The sequence below is a fragment of the Protomyctophum parallelum genome (assembly GCF_964188405.1).
Source record: "Protomyctophum parallelum genome assembly, chromosome: 14".
Taxonomy (NCBI): Eukaryota; Metazoa; Chordata; class Actinopteri; order Myctophiformes; family Myctophidae; genus Protomyctophum; species Protomyctophum parallelum.
Window position 1 is genome coordinate 31,537,854 of NC_139709.1, and position 15,211 is coordinate 31,553,064.

Here is a 15,211-nt window from a genome sequence, read left to right on the forward strand (position 1 = left end):
TTATAGTGATTATTATGTAATTGAAACATTCACTTTTCAATTTCCGGCGTCCATGACATGGAGTCGGATTGCCTTCAGAATCTTCACAAGCCTTGTTGTTTGCATGCTTACACATTCCTTTACAACCCATTCCGGGCCGGGAACCCCTTTTGGTGTTTTAAGCATTATGTTATACTTTAGCTATTGGAAAATAGCAGATCTACAAGCTCATAGCTACGAGCTTGTAGGTCTGCCATTTTTTTTTAAAGTCGTGAAAATGTGGCGCAAATGTTTGAATGTATATATTCTTTCAGAGCGAACGTTTTTTTCTTTGCTTCTGGGGGGTCCCTGGAACAACATATTTTCAGATGGGGGTCGGGCGTCCTTGACATGAAAATGTTTGAGAACGACTGACATAGAAACACAGTTACAGAAAACAGTTTCAGAAAACGTGGGTTTTTCAGAAAACGTATAAAAATCTCCAAATTCTAGTTCCATAGAAGGAAACCTGGCCGGAGCTCCGTGGGTCTCTTCTCTCTTTCTTTCTCCGAGAATCCCCTGTTTGCCAAGTGGGCTACAGTGGACTTAACAAGGTGGCCAAAGTGGATCTGTACAGACTGCTGACACAGAGAACACTGGCCTTCCTGTTCCAGATTATGGAGACAAATCACTGTATAAACCCTCGCATATAACTCTTCCATGAGACGAACTGCAAAGTGAGCAGAAATCCCTCTTGAACTGTCAATTATACCAGTCTGTTATGAAAAGGGTGTTCTGATCCGTCTCACTATCCGCCCAAAGCACTGCATCTGATAAAGATTGCAGGTGTACTTAACCCATTTTTCTACATGTTTCTATATCAGTGGTTCTCAATATTTCATGTCAAGGACCCCCAAAAATATATGAAATTGGCCGCTGACCCCCCCATCTGAAAATGTGTTGTTTCAGGGACCACCTCCCAGAAGCAAAGATTTGAGTTAAAAACGTTCGCTCTGAAAGAGTATATATTCAAAGCTTTGCACCACATGTTCATGATTTTTCAAAAATAGCAGACCTACAAGCTCGTAGCGCGCCACTCGGTGGCGTGCTATGAGCTTGTAGATCTGCTATTTTTCAATAGCTAAATTATAACATAATGTTTAAAACACCAAAAGGGGTTAATGGACATATGAATCCTGTATATGTGATATAGCCTATTATAAGCTCACCTTTTGAATTAGTACATATCTGTGTATTCATGAGGCAATGTTTTCATTCCCGCGGAGGTCTCGTGTCTCACTATTCTCATTTGAATATTTTTAATCTCCGCAGGATCTAAAATAAAAAAAAACCATTCAAATGATATGCAAAATCCAATTTACTGTGAGATATTCCCATTGGCCACCCACTTTATCTGCAGCCAACTCTGCCTGCGGCAAGGATATTGGATATCTCTGAGTATTCCAATAGGATGGAAGAAAAGATAACCAAACCCGAGGCTGAATAAGAGATGAAAATGACATGAGTGGCTAACGGTTCCCACTGTCCCGCGGACATGAACTATACATCTACGTTTGCCTAGCAGCAACTTTCTTCTGCAGTTCTCTGACATCCTTTCCCTCCCTCTCTCTCTCTCTCCGTCTTGAACTGTGGGATGAAAATTAATTGTCTTATCGCTGTATTGCAGCTTGTAGAAGACTCCTTCCATTTCTACTGCCAGACCTAATGTAGCTAAATGTTTTAAATTGGCCCGTAGAGTATAATGATGGAGATAGATGAAAGTCCGTGGTGACTATGATGGTGATAGCGATGTCGGGGTCGGGTGTTCGTGGCGTGTGTCAGGAACAGGTTCCCTCAGCAGCTGTGCATTAGGCACACTAAATAGCAATTTCCCGGCCACATAATTGGCTCCAAATAGACCAAATAGATTCTCTCTGGCAATGTGATTCTCACACAGACGCTGATCGGTGTCTAAACCGAGAAGCGTGCTTACACATACATTTTATGACTTAGCTTCAGGCTGAGATTTGATACGAATTGTGATGTGTTCAACTGGCACATCCCGGCTCAATTTGTCAATGCTATTTAAATGTTTTTTAATAGAATTGACAAATGGGGGGGGGGGGGGGGGGGGACTTTATTATTTCCACAAAACAACTCTAAGGTATATTAAAACCCATTTTGAACGACGGGAACGATTCTATAAATGTCTTCTAAATCCTGACCGTTTTCTGAAAAAGCTATGTTTCTATGTCAGTCGTTCTTCGATTTTTCAAAAATAGCAGACCTACAAGACTTTTACTTGTAACAGAGTAGTTCCACATTACAGTATTGATACTTTTACCTATTGGTAAAACTTTTGAGTACTTCCCCCCCCCCCCCCCCCCCCCCCACCACTGTTAACGGATGATGACTAGTAAATGAGCCAGAATGTTTCACACAGATTTCATCACAAAATGTTCTGTTTTCTCAGGTGGACGATTCAAGAAGGAGATCGTGGTGGACGGACAGAGCTACCTCCTTCTGATCCGAGATGAAGGAGGGCCTCCAGAGTTGCAGGTGTGTGTGCACATATTTCTGAAACCGGATTGTTTGCCACAGAACGTATTGGCCGAAACTACTCGGTAAAGTCCTGTGTATTGTAGTCCCTCTCCCTTTCAGAACGACGAGTGGCCCAGGAAATGATTCTCCGTTCATTTTCTCCATAGGCTTTTCAAAAAGTATTTATATAAAGACGGTTACGCCGCGGACAAAGCCAACTCGGATCATAACAAATCATGACAACAAACACAATATTTTGGGCCGATCAAATAATTAGAAAGGAGAAAATAAAGGCAGGATACAACACTATTTGTTTTGGTTTTCTTCTTATAAATTATTTGATCGGCCCAAAACATTGTGTTCATTGTCATGATTTGTCACGATCCGAGTTGGCTTTGTCCGCGGCGTAACCGTCTTTAAATAAATACTTTTTGAAAAGCCTATGGAGAAAATGAACGGGGAATAATTTCCTGGGCCACTCGTCGTTCTGAAAGCGGGCGGGACTGCGACGCTCTATAGCAGTGCGTTGAACCATTGTTTTAAATGATGGAACATTTTGAGAAGCATGGCAGCCAAAAGCAGTTGTCTCGATGCCATTTATTTCAGACCGAGTACGAGTACAGGTATTTACATTTTAGTACTCACCGAGTACCGATACGAGTACTTTTTATTTTCGTTGAGTAACCACTTATTTTACCCCCTTTTTCCACAATTTAATTTCATTGTCATGCCTACACTTGTCAGTTGTCATTTATGCTCGTAGATCGGCTGTTTCTGGCGATTTGCTGCAGTGTCGGGGCGGAATTACTGCCGTTGCATTCGTTCAGCATATAGTGTCATTTGGATGTTTTGGTACTCGTCTCAAAGTATCGTGGTACGAGTACTTGAGGCTGGTATCGACCCGAGTAACTGATACCAGTATCGGTATCGGAAACAACTGTAGTTTTTTTTGTGGGCAACACCATGGCATAGCACCTAATCATCCTATTAGTATGGATGAAATGTTTGCGTGCCCTCGATATCTGTTGTGCTCCCCATTTCACAAAGGTATGCTTTGCCAACTTCCTCCTCTTCTGATTAGTAGAGCATGCTGTTGCTGTTGTCCGTACGTATTAGTTCAAGCTTCTCCACGCAGGGTAAATAGCCCCAGAGCATACGGATGCTTCAAGCCTGCCGTAACGATCGCAAACGTTGCCCAGAGTGTGTACCGGGAGGGGGTGCTTACGGCTTTCACACGCGACACTGCTTGCCTTGAAGGGCCTCTGTGTTTTGTACGTGAACGATGCGGCTGTAGGCCGCAGGTTTGTAACCTCTTCATACCCCAGCCCTGCAGGGCTGTTTAGTTTTGAAGTCGTTATAGATTTATGTTGACATTCACTTTGTTTACTATTCGGGATGTCCCGATCACGTTTGTTTTGGCTCTCAATCCGATTCTGATCATTTGATTTTGACTGATCTGCCGATGCCGGTTTTACCCCGATCCAGTATTTATGTTTTTTTTATAGAACCATATCACAATAGTACAATATCCAAAATCACAGACAATATCCAGTCTTAATACCACCGTTTCCGATCATTTGAAAATGACGATTTCCGATCACGTGATTGGATCGGGACGACCCTAGTTACTAATGCAGTTCTCAGTTCAGACGTCAGAAGAAAATTATCTGCTTATTTATATTTTACTGGCTGCTGCTCTTGGGGGGGGGGGGGGGGGGGGTGAAACTGCTGCTTCCCGGGCCGAGACGCATAGGATGAGCAAGGTGACTTTGTCTGTCAGATGTTGATCAGAATGTAAAGTACTGAGAAAAAAAGAAAGAAAACAACGGGCAAACTCATCACTGTCGGCACTAAAGTAACTGAATCCATATGGCCCCAGGTATGTGCCTTGGGGGCTCAATCGGGCCTCAATTATATTGATAGGCATTGACACCTAACCACCACGGCCGGAAACGCACGTTGTGCCTGCATTGCGCTTGACGCTGAGATCAAGGAAGAGAACTAGCCGGAGCTGCGGTTTTGTCAGCCGCCTGCATAATTAGAAGCCTATAATTACAGGCCTTCATCGTTTACAATCCCACTCACAGGAGGCAGAGCAAAGCTGTGACTCGGAGGCTCCGTTCGTTTGTCACCCCCCTCCTCCCCCCTGTGGAAGCTGGGGCTGTCTCTGTGTGTGTGTGTGTGTGTGTGTGTGTGTGTGTGTGTGTGTGTGTGTGTGTGACTGCTGAGTGACGGAGAGGGTGACATGGCATGGAACCATTATCACCTACTTGTTGTCAATGTCGCCGTTCTACCTCTGCTCTGGTGCTCTGCGTAGCCACTTTATCACGGTCGATGGTGATTAGGATCAATGTTTGCACTCAAGGGAAACGCCTCTCTCCGTTCCGTTACCAAGTTAATGTATTGTAGGATTGTGGATGGCAGAAAAGATAGGGATTGGATGGTGTTGCAGCCTCGTAGTGTTTGATAAAACCCGCTGAAGAAACTAGCAATTTACAGTAGTCTACCAGGAGAGATTAATTCTATGGCTGTTGCAACACTGCCCCCCTCTGGCGGTATGTCTAACTAACATGCATTTGGAATAATAAATGGTGTGGCACGTTAAGGACTCCACTGGGGTAGGCAGCAGTGCTCATGCCAGAGAGCAATTCTAAAGGTGAACTTTATTCATTAAAATAATGACTTATTTGTTCATCCCTTAAGTCAATGATTTAGTAAGCACATTCATTAACCCATTCTGAACGGGATCTACAGATCTACAAGCTCATAGCGCGCCACCAAGTGGCGCGCTACAAGCTTGTAGGTCTGCGCTTTTTTTTTTATCGAAGAACGACTGACATTTTTTAAATCTGATCTCAGGTCAGAATGGGTTAATCAGACCAGTGTGTGTCCAGTGGAAACCTCGTATGAATCTGATCTCAGGTCAGAATGGGTTAATAATACTAAATTGGACAAGCATAACTTATAGCACGGTTGCATTCCGTAGAAGCTTTGGCTGGTTGCATTCATGGCTCGATATCCTTTTCATAGCTAAGGCATAATTCAAAGGTTTCAAATGTCAAACATTCAGTCTTTGCCAGTATGAAAAGAGAGGGGCAGGTGGCACGGTGTGATCAGACATTATTGATTATTGGAGAACTGTGACACAGGAGGCTAGCATTGTAAGTTCCTATATAATAGTGCAGACTAAAAACAAAGTGGCTGTTACATTGTTGTGAGAATGTTGTGTACTTTGCATTGCACTGGTTTTCAACCAGTGGTCCGGGGACCACCAGTTGTCCTTTAGGGGTTTCCAGGTGGTCCCCATGCAGCTAAATGATGGGGAGTTGTTAACCAAATGGACCCTTATAGATCTTTAACCAAATGGACCCTTTACTGTTCATATGGTTCAATTTTATTTTACGCTCTCAAGAGTTACATTATCGTTAAGCTTAATCTTCAAGGAGTCTACACAATTGGAGAATGTAGAATAATTAATATTTTTACACAGGGGCACGGTGGCACAGTTGGTAGTGCTGTCGCCTCACAGCTAGAAGGTCCTGGGTTCGATTCCCGCTCGGGGCGCTGTGGGTGCTGGCGGCGTGTTTCCTCCTCCGCGTCATCAGTGCCCATACCCGAAGGCGGGGTTGGCGAAAGGGCCTTTCTGTGTGGAGTTTGCATGTTCTCCCCGTGTCCCCAAAACATGCAGTAATCCTGGTCTCTAAACAGCCTCCCCCTGGCCAGCCGGGACGCCTGATGGAGGGGAAAGGAACTGGTTGGAATAACGTGTTCCTTCCACGCGCTACGTCCAACCAGGGAAACTCCCCCCTGTCAGGTGTAAAGGAGCAACTTGGACACTCAAGCATGAAGGAAGCATGAGTTAAGTCCGTTGCTCTCCCTAGGTTGGCGGAGGGTGTGTAGAGCCCAGGATCACATCACAGGATGATTGACACAGGGGTGAAAAATGGGTTACAAAATCATGGGACAAAAATATAAATTTAGAATTAATATTTTGATCAATGTTTGCCTGTAATCCTGTTATCTAACGACAACAAAATATTCTACGTTTTGGGTCTGAGAGGCCAAATCTCCAAGATGGTGGTCCGTCCGTGGCTCAAATGCAGAATAAATAATGAACCTTGATATCAGTGTTGTTTTTGGCAGCAAATTTCGATTTAGTTTTAGTCATAGTTTCTTGAATAGTTTTCAGTTAGTTTTAGTCACCTGGAATGTTTTAGTGTTAGTCTAGTTGATTATGTCGACTAAAATGTATTTTGTCAGGCCTTGATGCCGTCGTAATGCTGTCGTAATGACTGTTTTTACAATTGCTGAAAATAGCCGATCTACAAGCTCACAACGCGTCGCAGCGCGACGCGTTGTGAGCTTGTAGATCGGCTATTTTCAGCATGCGACCAAGTGTCAAATGACTTATACTGGATATCCTGTCCACTGGTCCCTTCCTAACATTTTAGTCTAGTTTTTATTTGTTGACAAAATTGTCAGTATATTTAGTCTTAGTTTTAGTCACCATAGCTTAGTTTTAATTTAGTTTCCGTTTAGTTTTCGTCAGTGGAAATAGGTAGTCGACAAACATCTTTCGTCGTAGTTTTAGTCGACGAAAACAACACTGGGCCAAATCTCCAAAATGGTGGTCCGTCCGTGGCTCAAATGCAGAATAACCCATTTTGGGGCGGGAACCCCTTTTGGTGTTAGCATTACGTTATGCTTTAGCTATTGAAAAATAGCAGACCTACAACCTACAAGCTTGTAGGTCTGCTATTTTTGAAAAATCGAAGAACGACTGACATAGAAACATAGCTTTTTCAGAAAACTGTCAGGATGTAGAAGACATTTTTAGAATCTGATCTCAGGTCAAAATGGGATAAATAATGGACCTTGATATGAAAAGGGTTGAGAACCAGCGATGTAATGAATGCTTCAACAAGCCCCCTATGTGTGTCCTGTCCTCCTAAACCAGCGATGTAATGATAATGAATGCTTCAACAAGCCCCCCTATGTGTGTCCTGTCCTCCTAAACCAGCGATGTAATGATAATGAATGCTTCAACAAGCCCCCCTATGTGTGTCCCGTCCTCCTAAACCAGCGATGTAATGATAATGAATGCTTCAACAAGCCCCCCTATGTGTGTCCTGTCCTCCTAAACCAGCGATGTAATGATAATGAATGCTTCAACAAGCCCCCCTATGTGTGTCCTGTCCTCCTAAACCAGCGATGTAATGATAATGAATACTTCAACAAGCCCCCCTATGTCTGTCCCGTCCTCCTAAACCAGCGATGTAATGATAATGAATGCGTGTTCCGTCCTCCTCAGTTCGCTGCCTGGGTGGACGCGGTGGTGTTCGTCTTCAGTCTGGAGGACGAGATCAGCTTCCAGACAGTCTACAACTACTTCCTACGCCTCTCCAGCTACAGGAACACAGCTGAGGTGCCAATGGTCCTGGTTGGAACGCAAGGTGTTGTGTCTCATTAAGTCACTGTGCAAATGTCGGACAGTGTTGATTTTGACGTCACATTTTGATTTAGTTTTTAATCATATTTAAGTCATCTGAAATGCTTTAGTGTTAGTCTAGTTTTAGTCGACTAAATATCGACTAAGATTTTAAGTGGGCTAAATGTACAGGTGATTGTGTTGACTAAAATGTGTTTTGGCAGGCCTTGATGGCGTCCTAATGCCTGATTTTTTACCCTTGCTTGCGCTCTGAAAATAGCAGATCTACAAGCCCACATGTGAGCTTGTAGATAGGCTATTTCCAGAGCGGAAGCAAACATAAAATGACTTCTCTTTTAGTTCTCTTCTCTACTAGTCCCTCCCTAAGATTTTAGTCTTAGTTTTTATTTGTTGACAAAATTGTCAATATATTTACTAGTCATAGCTTTACTCATCATTTCTTCACTTTTCCCCAGTGAAAAAAGGTAGTCGGCGAACACTTTTCGTCATAGCGCTAGTTGTAGTCGACGAAATCAACACTAATGTCGGAAGCTGTGTGCTTTACATGGGGGGGGGGGGGGACGACTTTTGGCATTATGTAATCGTCATGACATTTCGGTCAAACTTTAACACTGTGTTTTCTGAACACTCCCTCGTCCTTTTTTAGACGCCATCAGTGCCGCCAACCCCAGAGTGATTGACGACTCGCGGGCCAGAAAACTGTCGAATGACCTGAAGCGCTCCACATATTACGAAACCTGCTCCACCTACGGCCTGAACGTCGAGAGAGTCTTCCAGGACGGTGAGAGGAAACTAAACAAAGACACTGTTGGGGCGTTTCACAAAGTTCAGCTTTTGGGTGGCACAGATTTAACCACAGGGAACCCTAGTACGTAGTATCCCTATTATACAGGCATGTCATGATAGCCAAACAAACAGTAAATAGAAGTGGAAGTATAAGGTTTAAGTGGTTAATGTAGGCGCCTATACTACTAGTCCGGCAGCCGACAGGGTTCTTTTGTTTAAAGTCTAATTGTATATATACACTGTACATACATTCATGAATCCACTTGCTGACCGGCTGTCACTTTTGGGCATTTCTTTTATAGGGGTTTCTTGTGACCCTACCATTAACATCCTATGGCAGGGCAAATATTATTGTCAACATTTTCAAACGTTCCTTGTCAAACTAGGGTTTTTTTCATGATTAACATCCTATGGCATAATGGCAGGCAAAAATGTCAAATTTCCCTTATGCTTTAAGTAGAATGGGGGTTTTCATGATTCTGAATCCATTCCAAGTTCCATTAGTTTTGCACAAAAACACTATAAAACGGCCATAGACGTCATGATAAATTTGATGAGGTCAGCACATTTTGGGCACATTTGGGCTATGGCCCAAGGAGTGTATTTTGTGCAAAACTAATGCTTGGAATGAATTCAGAATCATGAAAACCCCCATTCTACTTAAAGCATAAGGGAAATTTGACATTTTTGACATTATGCCATAGGATGTTAATGGTAGGGTGGTCACAAGAAACCCCTATAAAATAAATCGCTCAATACCGACAGCTGGTCCAGAAGTGGATTCATGAATGTATGTATATATATAGACAATATTTTAGGCCAATAAAAAATACTATAATATATCAAATTTCCCACGCGTCCACCTCGACAGCCAGACTATACTGATTTGCTGAGTTGGCGGTGAACAGGATGGAGTCCAGGACCTTGTGGTGCAAAGGCGAGTGCTCCGCCGATGATATGATGACATTCCCGGTAATGACATGAGGCAGTGAAGGACATTTTAACACTTATTTTGCCGGAGAGTTTCTCATAATAAAAGGCGCCAAAGAGTGCCACACGGATGAGGCAGATTTTAGTTATGAGCAACTTTTGTCTGCCCGTAAACAAGGGCGTGAACGGCAGTGCGCATGCATGCGAGGAAAGTAGGAAACCGAATCAAATCAATAAAAGACACCCCGTGGATAAACGACATTAGCATAATTCGTTATACTCTTTTCTACTGAGAGATTAATAATGTTGAGTGACAGTCGCTGCGGTCATTTATTAACCCATTCTGGACGGGAACCCATTTTGGTGTTTTAACTAAGCATTATGTTATACTTTAGCTATTGAAAAATAGCAGATCTACAAGCTCTCCTTGTAGATCTTGTAGACCTTCCCCAGCGACGGTCAGGCTCAGACTGGCTTTTAGAGTGGTGGGGCTGGGCCTTCCAGCTCAGCGTTGCCATGGACACGAGAGGAGAGGAGCCACCAATCCTGTGAGGGCAATCAGTTCCTCACAGGTGTGAAGGACCAGAGCATCAATTACTAACTGATTGGCAGTGAAGCCAACACCCAAGCCTCTTCTCCCATTCACAGGATCCTCCAGCTCTCCACCTGGACTGAAAACAACCCAACACAAAACCATCCTACTAATAATCACCTCTCAAACTGTTAACCAAAAGTATACTAATAATAATAATAATGGCACTGCATTCAAGTCAAAAAGGAAGTTTAATCTGTTCTACCGTTGAGAATTGTACTAGGATATACCTTGCCAACATTCTACTATAAGAATATTGAGAATACTCTTTCGTCTTCGCTGCGTTTCCCTCGTGATCTTCTCTGCAGTGGGTTGACCAATCCGTCTGAAATGGCACATGGGCATTCATTAACCGTACCTGGCATATATGCAGGGAGTGACCATTTTGCTGAAATGTCTGCAAACACATTGTTATGATCAGAGTTATCTGCAGTGTCTCTGCTACTCTTTTTTTTTGCCTGATCATCAAAATGTCCACCATTGTTGCTTAATCATTTTTTAAATATTTCTCCATATATCTTTTGTAATGCATTCATTTTGACGTTGTGGCTCCCTTTTATAGCCCGTCTATATAAGGCGGGTTCAGTCTGTCTACTCTGAGGACATTTTGCAAGCCCTGTTATGATGAATGCCTACTGTTAAATATCAAATAAACACAAATTTGTTGGCAAGAATAAAGACAGTATAAATGTCTCACAAACAATATTGTTTACAAGTGTTGTTGGGGCTTAATGTCTCTTTGCATGCCTATTCTGGGCATGTACAGTACACTGTGAAAATGTAAAAACAAAAATAATCTTCAAACTTTTTTCACAGTTTATTTTTCTGAAAGCATAAATCACGGCTTAAGAGGTTAATATCTTGAACGTTGGTTTTCTCCGGAGCGTACAGCTGGGGTGATGGGACCGCCACTGCGTTTCACTTGAAAACAGAAGAATGTGTTACAAACTGCATTATTAATTAAACACTTAAAGTGTTTCACCACAAGGTGTGTCTGCTTTACAAGGACGTGTGAAATACATCACAGCCTCAGTTCTGCTCCCCATTGACACGCGGGACCGTTGTCTTTCCCGTCTCGCCTTAATTGCTTCCATTTTAAATAATTAAAAGATGCGAAAAAGCGCTTGCTGTCTGGAGAACACTCTTTCTCTCTCTCTCTCTCTCGTTCTCTCTTCCTTTTCTTCTCTTTCTCCCCCTTCTCTTTCTCTCGTCTCTCCCTCCATCTTCTCTATCTCTTCTCCTCTCCCTCTCCTCTCCCTCTTCGCTCTCCTCCTTAATCTCTCTCTCGTTATATCTCTTGTTCTCTCTTCCTCTTCTCTCTTTCTCCCCCTTCTCTTTCTCTCGTTTCTCCCTCACCGCCTTCTCTCTCTCTCTCTCTCTCTCTCTCTCTCTATCTCTCTCTCTCTCTCGCCGTGCTGCAGTATAGGTAGGTGTGAAATAGCTCCTAGCTGTCGGGGTAACTTGAAATCATCTCTCCAAACCTCCACTCCTGATTCACATCACGCAGGCCCTAACACTCCAGCCGCCTCTCGGCTCATCCTACCGCCAGTCGCTCACTTGCCGTGCGCACGCGCGTGCGTGTGTGCTGTGAAATAAATGAAAGGACGCATCCACCGCAGTACGTCGCCTCAGAGAGTGGCAGTCTCATTTGCCTAACATCTCCTCCCTGTACAGTAGGTCTCTCTCAACGAGATGACAGGCACGTCTTTGCCAACTGTATATGGTAGTGATTATCTTCCCTCGGAAATGCAGGTACCTCTCTTTTTCCCCGAGAGATCCGAGTGAGCCACCAATACCATACATAGATACAGTATGTTGCTCATAACAACCTGCGGCTCAGTCTGTTGACTTGGAAGTTTATACTTGGGGTTAATGCTCATTATAGGCAGAAAATGGTGCCTTATGTGTTATGAAATATTGAATAAAAACGATGCAGGATGTTTTTTTTGCTATTTTCATTTATTTCCACTCGCAATTGAACCCTCTCTCTCTCTCTCTCTCTCAGTTGCCCAGAAGGTTGTGGCTCTGAGGAAAAAGCAGCAGCTCTCCATTGGTCCGTGCAAGTCTCTGCCTAACTCTCCCAGCCACTCGTCAGTCCCTTCTGCCACCATTCCTTCTGTCCACATCAATCAGGTAATGTGACGTATAGGGCCTAACAACAATAACACACCCAATATAATCCTGATGAATCTGATGATGAATTGAAAACAGCTGGACCCCGTGCGTGTGCTGGGTGTTCAAGTGGTAACTGGTAAGACAAGTGGAGGTGACAGTCAAAAGGGCTCGTCTCGCATATCCTTTGAGCGTGCGGAAATTAATGCTTGACGATGCGTTTGATGTCACTTTCGCGCCATCAACATTTCATGGAGAAATAGACAGGCATATTTTCTTGCACTATATATCATATGGCTCTCCTCACATCTAGAACTATGGCATTTAGGTTGGTAACTGTGTATCAAATGCAAATAAAAAATCACACACGTGTGAACTGAGTGGTGCAATTCCCCCCCCCTCCCCCCCCTCTCTCTCTCTCTCTCTCTCTCTCTCTCTCTCATTAGAGTCACTACCCCTCTCACTGTTTCTGGCGCCCCCTACTGCTATTATTAAGTCACATACTCGTGCTTACACAGACAGACACACACACACACACACAAACAAACAAACAAACAGACAGACACACAAACAAACAAACAGGTACGAGGACATTGCAAGCTGGTTGTAGGAGTGGTTTGCACCACTCAAAAAAGCAGACATTCTTTGGTTTGTTGTGGTTGCCCATTATTTTGCATTTAGCAGTGCTGTTGCAAAAAACGTTAGTTCAGAATTGATATTCCAACATCATAAAACCTATCCCAAATTGACCTGCTTGTTTTCCCTTTGTTCTTGTCCCCCCCCCCTCTCTCTCTCTCTGATCCTCTTCATGTCTCTCTCTCTCTCTCTCTCTCTCTCCCCTCCCCCCCCCCTCTCTCTCTCTCTCTCTCTCTCTCTCTCTCTCTCTCTCTCTCTCTCTCTCCCCCCCTCTCTCTCTCTAACTCTGGGTTCCTCTTCATCTCTCTCTCTCTCTCTCTCTCTCTCTCTCTCTCCCCCCCAGGCGGCAAACGGCGGGGGTGCGTTCAGTGACTACTCCTCCTCCGTCCCCTCCACCCCCAGCATAAGTCAGCGTGAGATGCGCATCGAGACCATCGCCGCCTCCAACACGCCCACGCCCGTCCGCAAACAGTCCAAGCGCCGCTCCAACATTTTCACAGTAAGTATGCGGCAGCTGATGCAGAGCAACACCCACTCACACTACTAAAGGGGGACTGGTAGACGCACGGTGCGCTGCAATGCAGACTCTCGGCCACCGGAGGGAGACAGGTAGCTCGAAAACGCCCCCCCCCCTCTCCCTCCCGTCTCTCTTGACGCACATACAAACAGAGGCAGAGCATTCTTACCCTGGGCTTCACGACACACCTGCATCGCAACGGGCAGATGAACAAGAAAACAATAATGAAAACGCCCTAAAGAGAAGAAAAAAAAACAGACAAAACAACATGTTTTTTTTTCTCTAAAAGAAAATATCAAAGCTAATCACTGTGGAAAAGAAAGTAAGCTTCTTTTTTTTTTATGACCTTTTATCCGTCACAATGTGAAGCAAATCCTCCATAGTTCCTCATCTCTCTTTCTTAACCAACTGGACCTTCTTGTCTGCTCTGTCTAAATATTTAGCTCTCCCTCCCCAATGCTACTCCTCCTATCCGGGACACATTCAACTAAAAAGTCTGACCCCCCCCCCCCCCCCCCCCCCTCACGACACTAACTTAACGCATGTTGGCACCATGCCCACCACCACGCACAACCGCAGACACGCAGTCAAATCCTCTGTGTCCCGAAGGCGGGGTTGGCGAAAGGGCCTTTCTGTGTGGAGTTTGCATGTTCTCCCCGTGTCCCCTAGGGTAGATACCTTCACAAAAACATGCAGTAATCCTGGTCTCTAAACTGCCTCCCCCTGGCCAGCCGGGGCGCCTGATGGAGGGGAAAGGAACTGGTTGGAATAACGTGTTCCTTCCACGCGCTACGTCCAACCAGGGAAACTCCCCCCTGTCAGGTGTAAAGGAGCAACTTGGACACTCAAGCATGAAGGAAGCATGAGTTAAGTCCGTTGCTCTCCCCAGGTTGGCGGAGGGTGTGTAGAGCCCAGGATCACATTAGATGATTGACACAGGGGTGAAAAATGGGTTACAAAATCGTGGGATAAAAAATATATAAAAAAAAAAAAAATCCTCTGTGTCCATTGGTCCATTTGTAACACACTCTCGTCAGCAGGGACGTGCACACATTAGATATCAAAGGGGGCTTCAGCCCCTGCCCTTTTGCCCCGTCTGTAAAAACAACTGACCTTTCCAGACCCCACAAATGCAGCCTTCATACTATGGTGAAAGAAATTTAAATGCCACTCCTTTCCATGCCATGCCGGAAGGCAGACCCAAAGTCTCCTGAACTTGAACACGGTATTTTGCGTTGAACGCGTCGCCCCTGCCCCTCTAAAACTCTGCATGTCCCTGACCAAACGGACCCCCCCCTCCTCAACCTTCTGGGGTCCTTTTGGTTGCATTTGGTTAAAGGAACCCTAAGGATTTTACTGTGTGTTCCTGCCCGCTAACTGATACTACCTTAACCCCAACCAGGTCATGGTTATTATAGTACAGACGTTTTATTTAGCTTTTTCATTGTGCTGTCTTTACAATTTCAGTGCGTTTTTATTTGTTTTTGAGAGCGGCTTTGGTAGTATGAAATATATTTTTTATTTTGTGAACAGGCTTAGTTTCCGTTTAGTTTAGCATTTGTTTTTGTGTTATTTTGTAAGAAATGAATAAATTGAAATTTGAAAAGCGTCGAAAAATTGCGGAAATAGCAGATCTACAAGCGATGTGATGCGTTGTGAGCTTGTGGATAAGGACAAGACTAAGGACATT

At 44.2% G+C, this 15,211-nt stretch overlaps 1 protein-coding gene across 2 annotated transcripts in view; it reads left to right on the forward strand.

Moving 5' to 3' along the window:
- agap3 (ArfGAP with GTPase domain, ankyrin repeat and PH domain 3) overlaps positions 1 to 15,211 on the forward strand; it is a 163,082-nt gene that overhangs the window by 94,858 nt on the left and 53,013 nt on the right. For both annotated transcript variants that reach the window (XM_083782403.1, XM_083782404.1), the window contains exons 4-8: positions 2,432 to 2,517; positions 7,811 to 7,952; positions 8,595 to 8,729; positions 12,262 to 12,389; positions 13,348 to 13,503. In XM_083782403.1, coding sequence (XP_083638529.1) covers positions 2,432 to 2,517; positions 7,811 to 7,952; positions 8,595 to 8,729; positions 12,262 to 12,389; positions 13,348 to 13,503 — 647 coding nt within the window. The remainder of the gene's footprint in view (positions 1 to 2,431; positions 2,518 to 7,810; positions 7,953 to 8,594; positions 8,730 to 12,261; positions 12,390 to 13,347; positions 13,504 to 15,211) is intronic.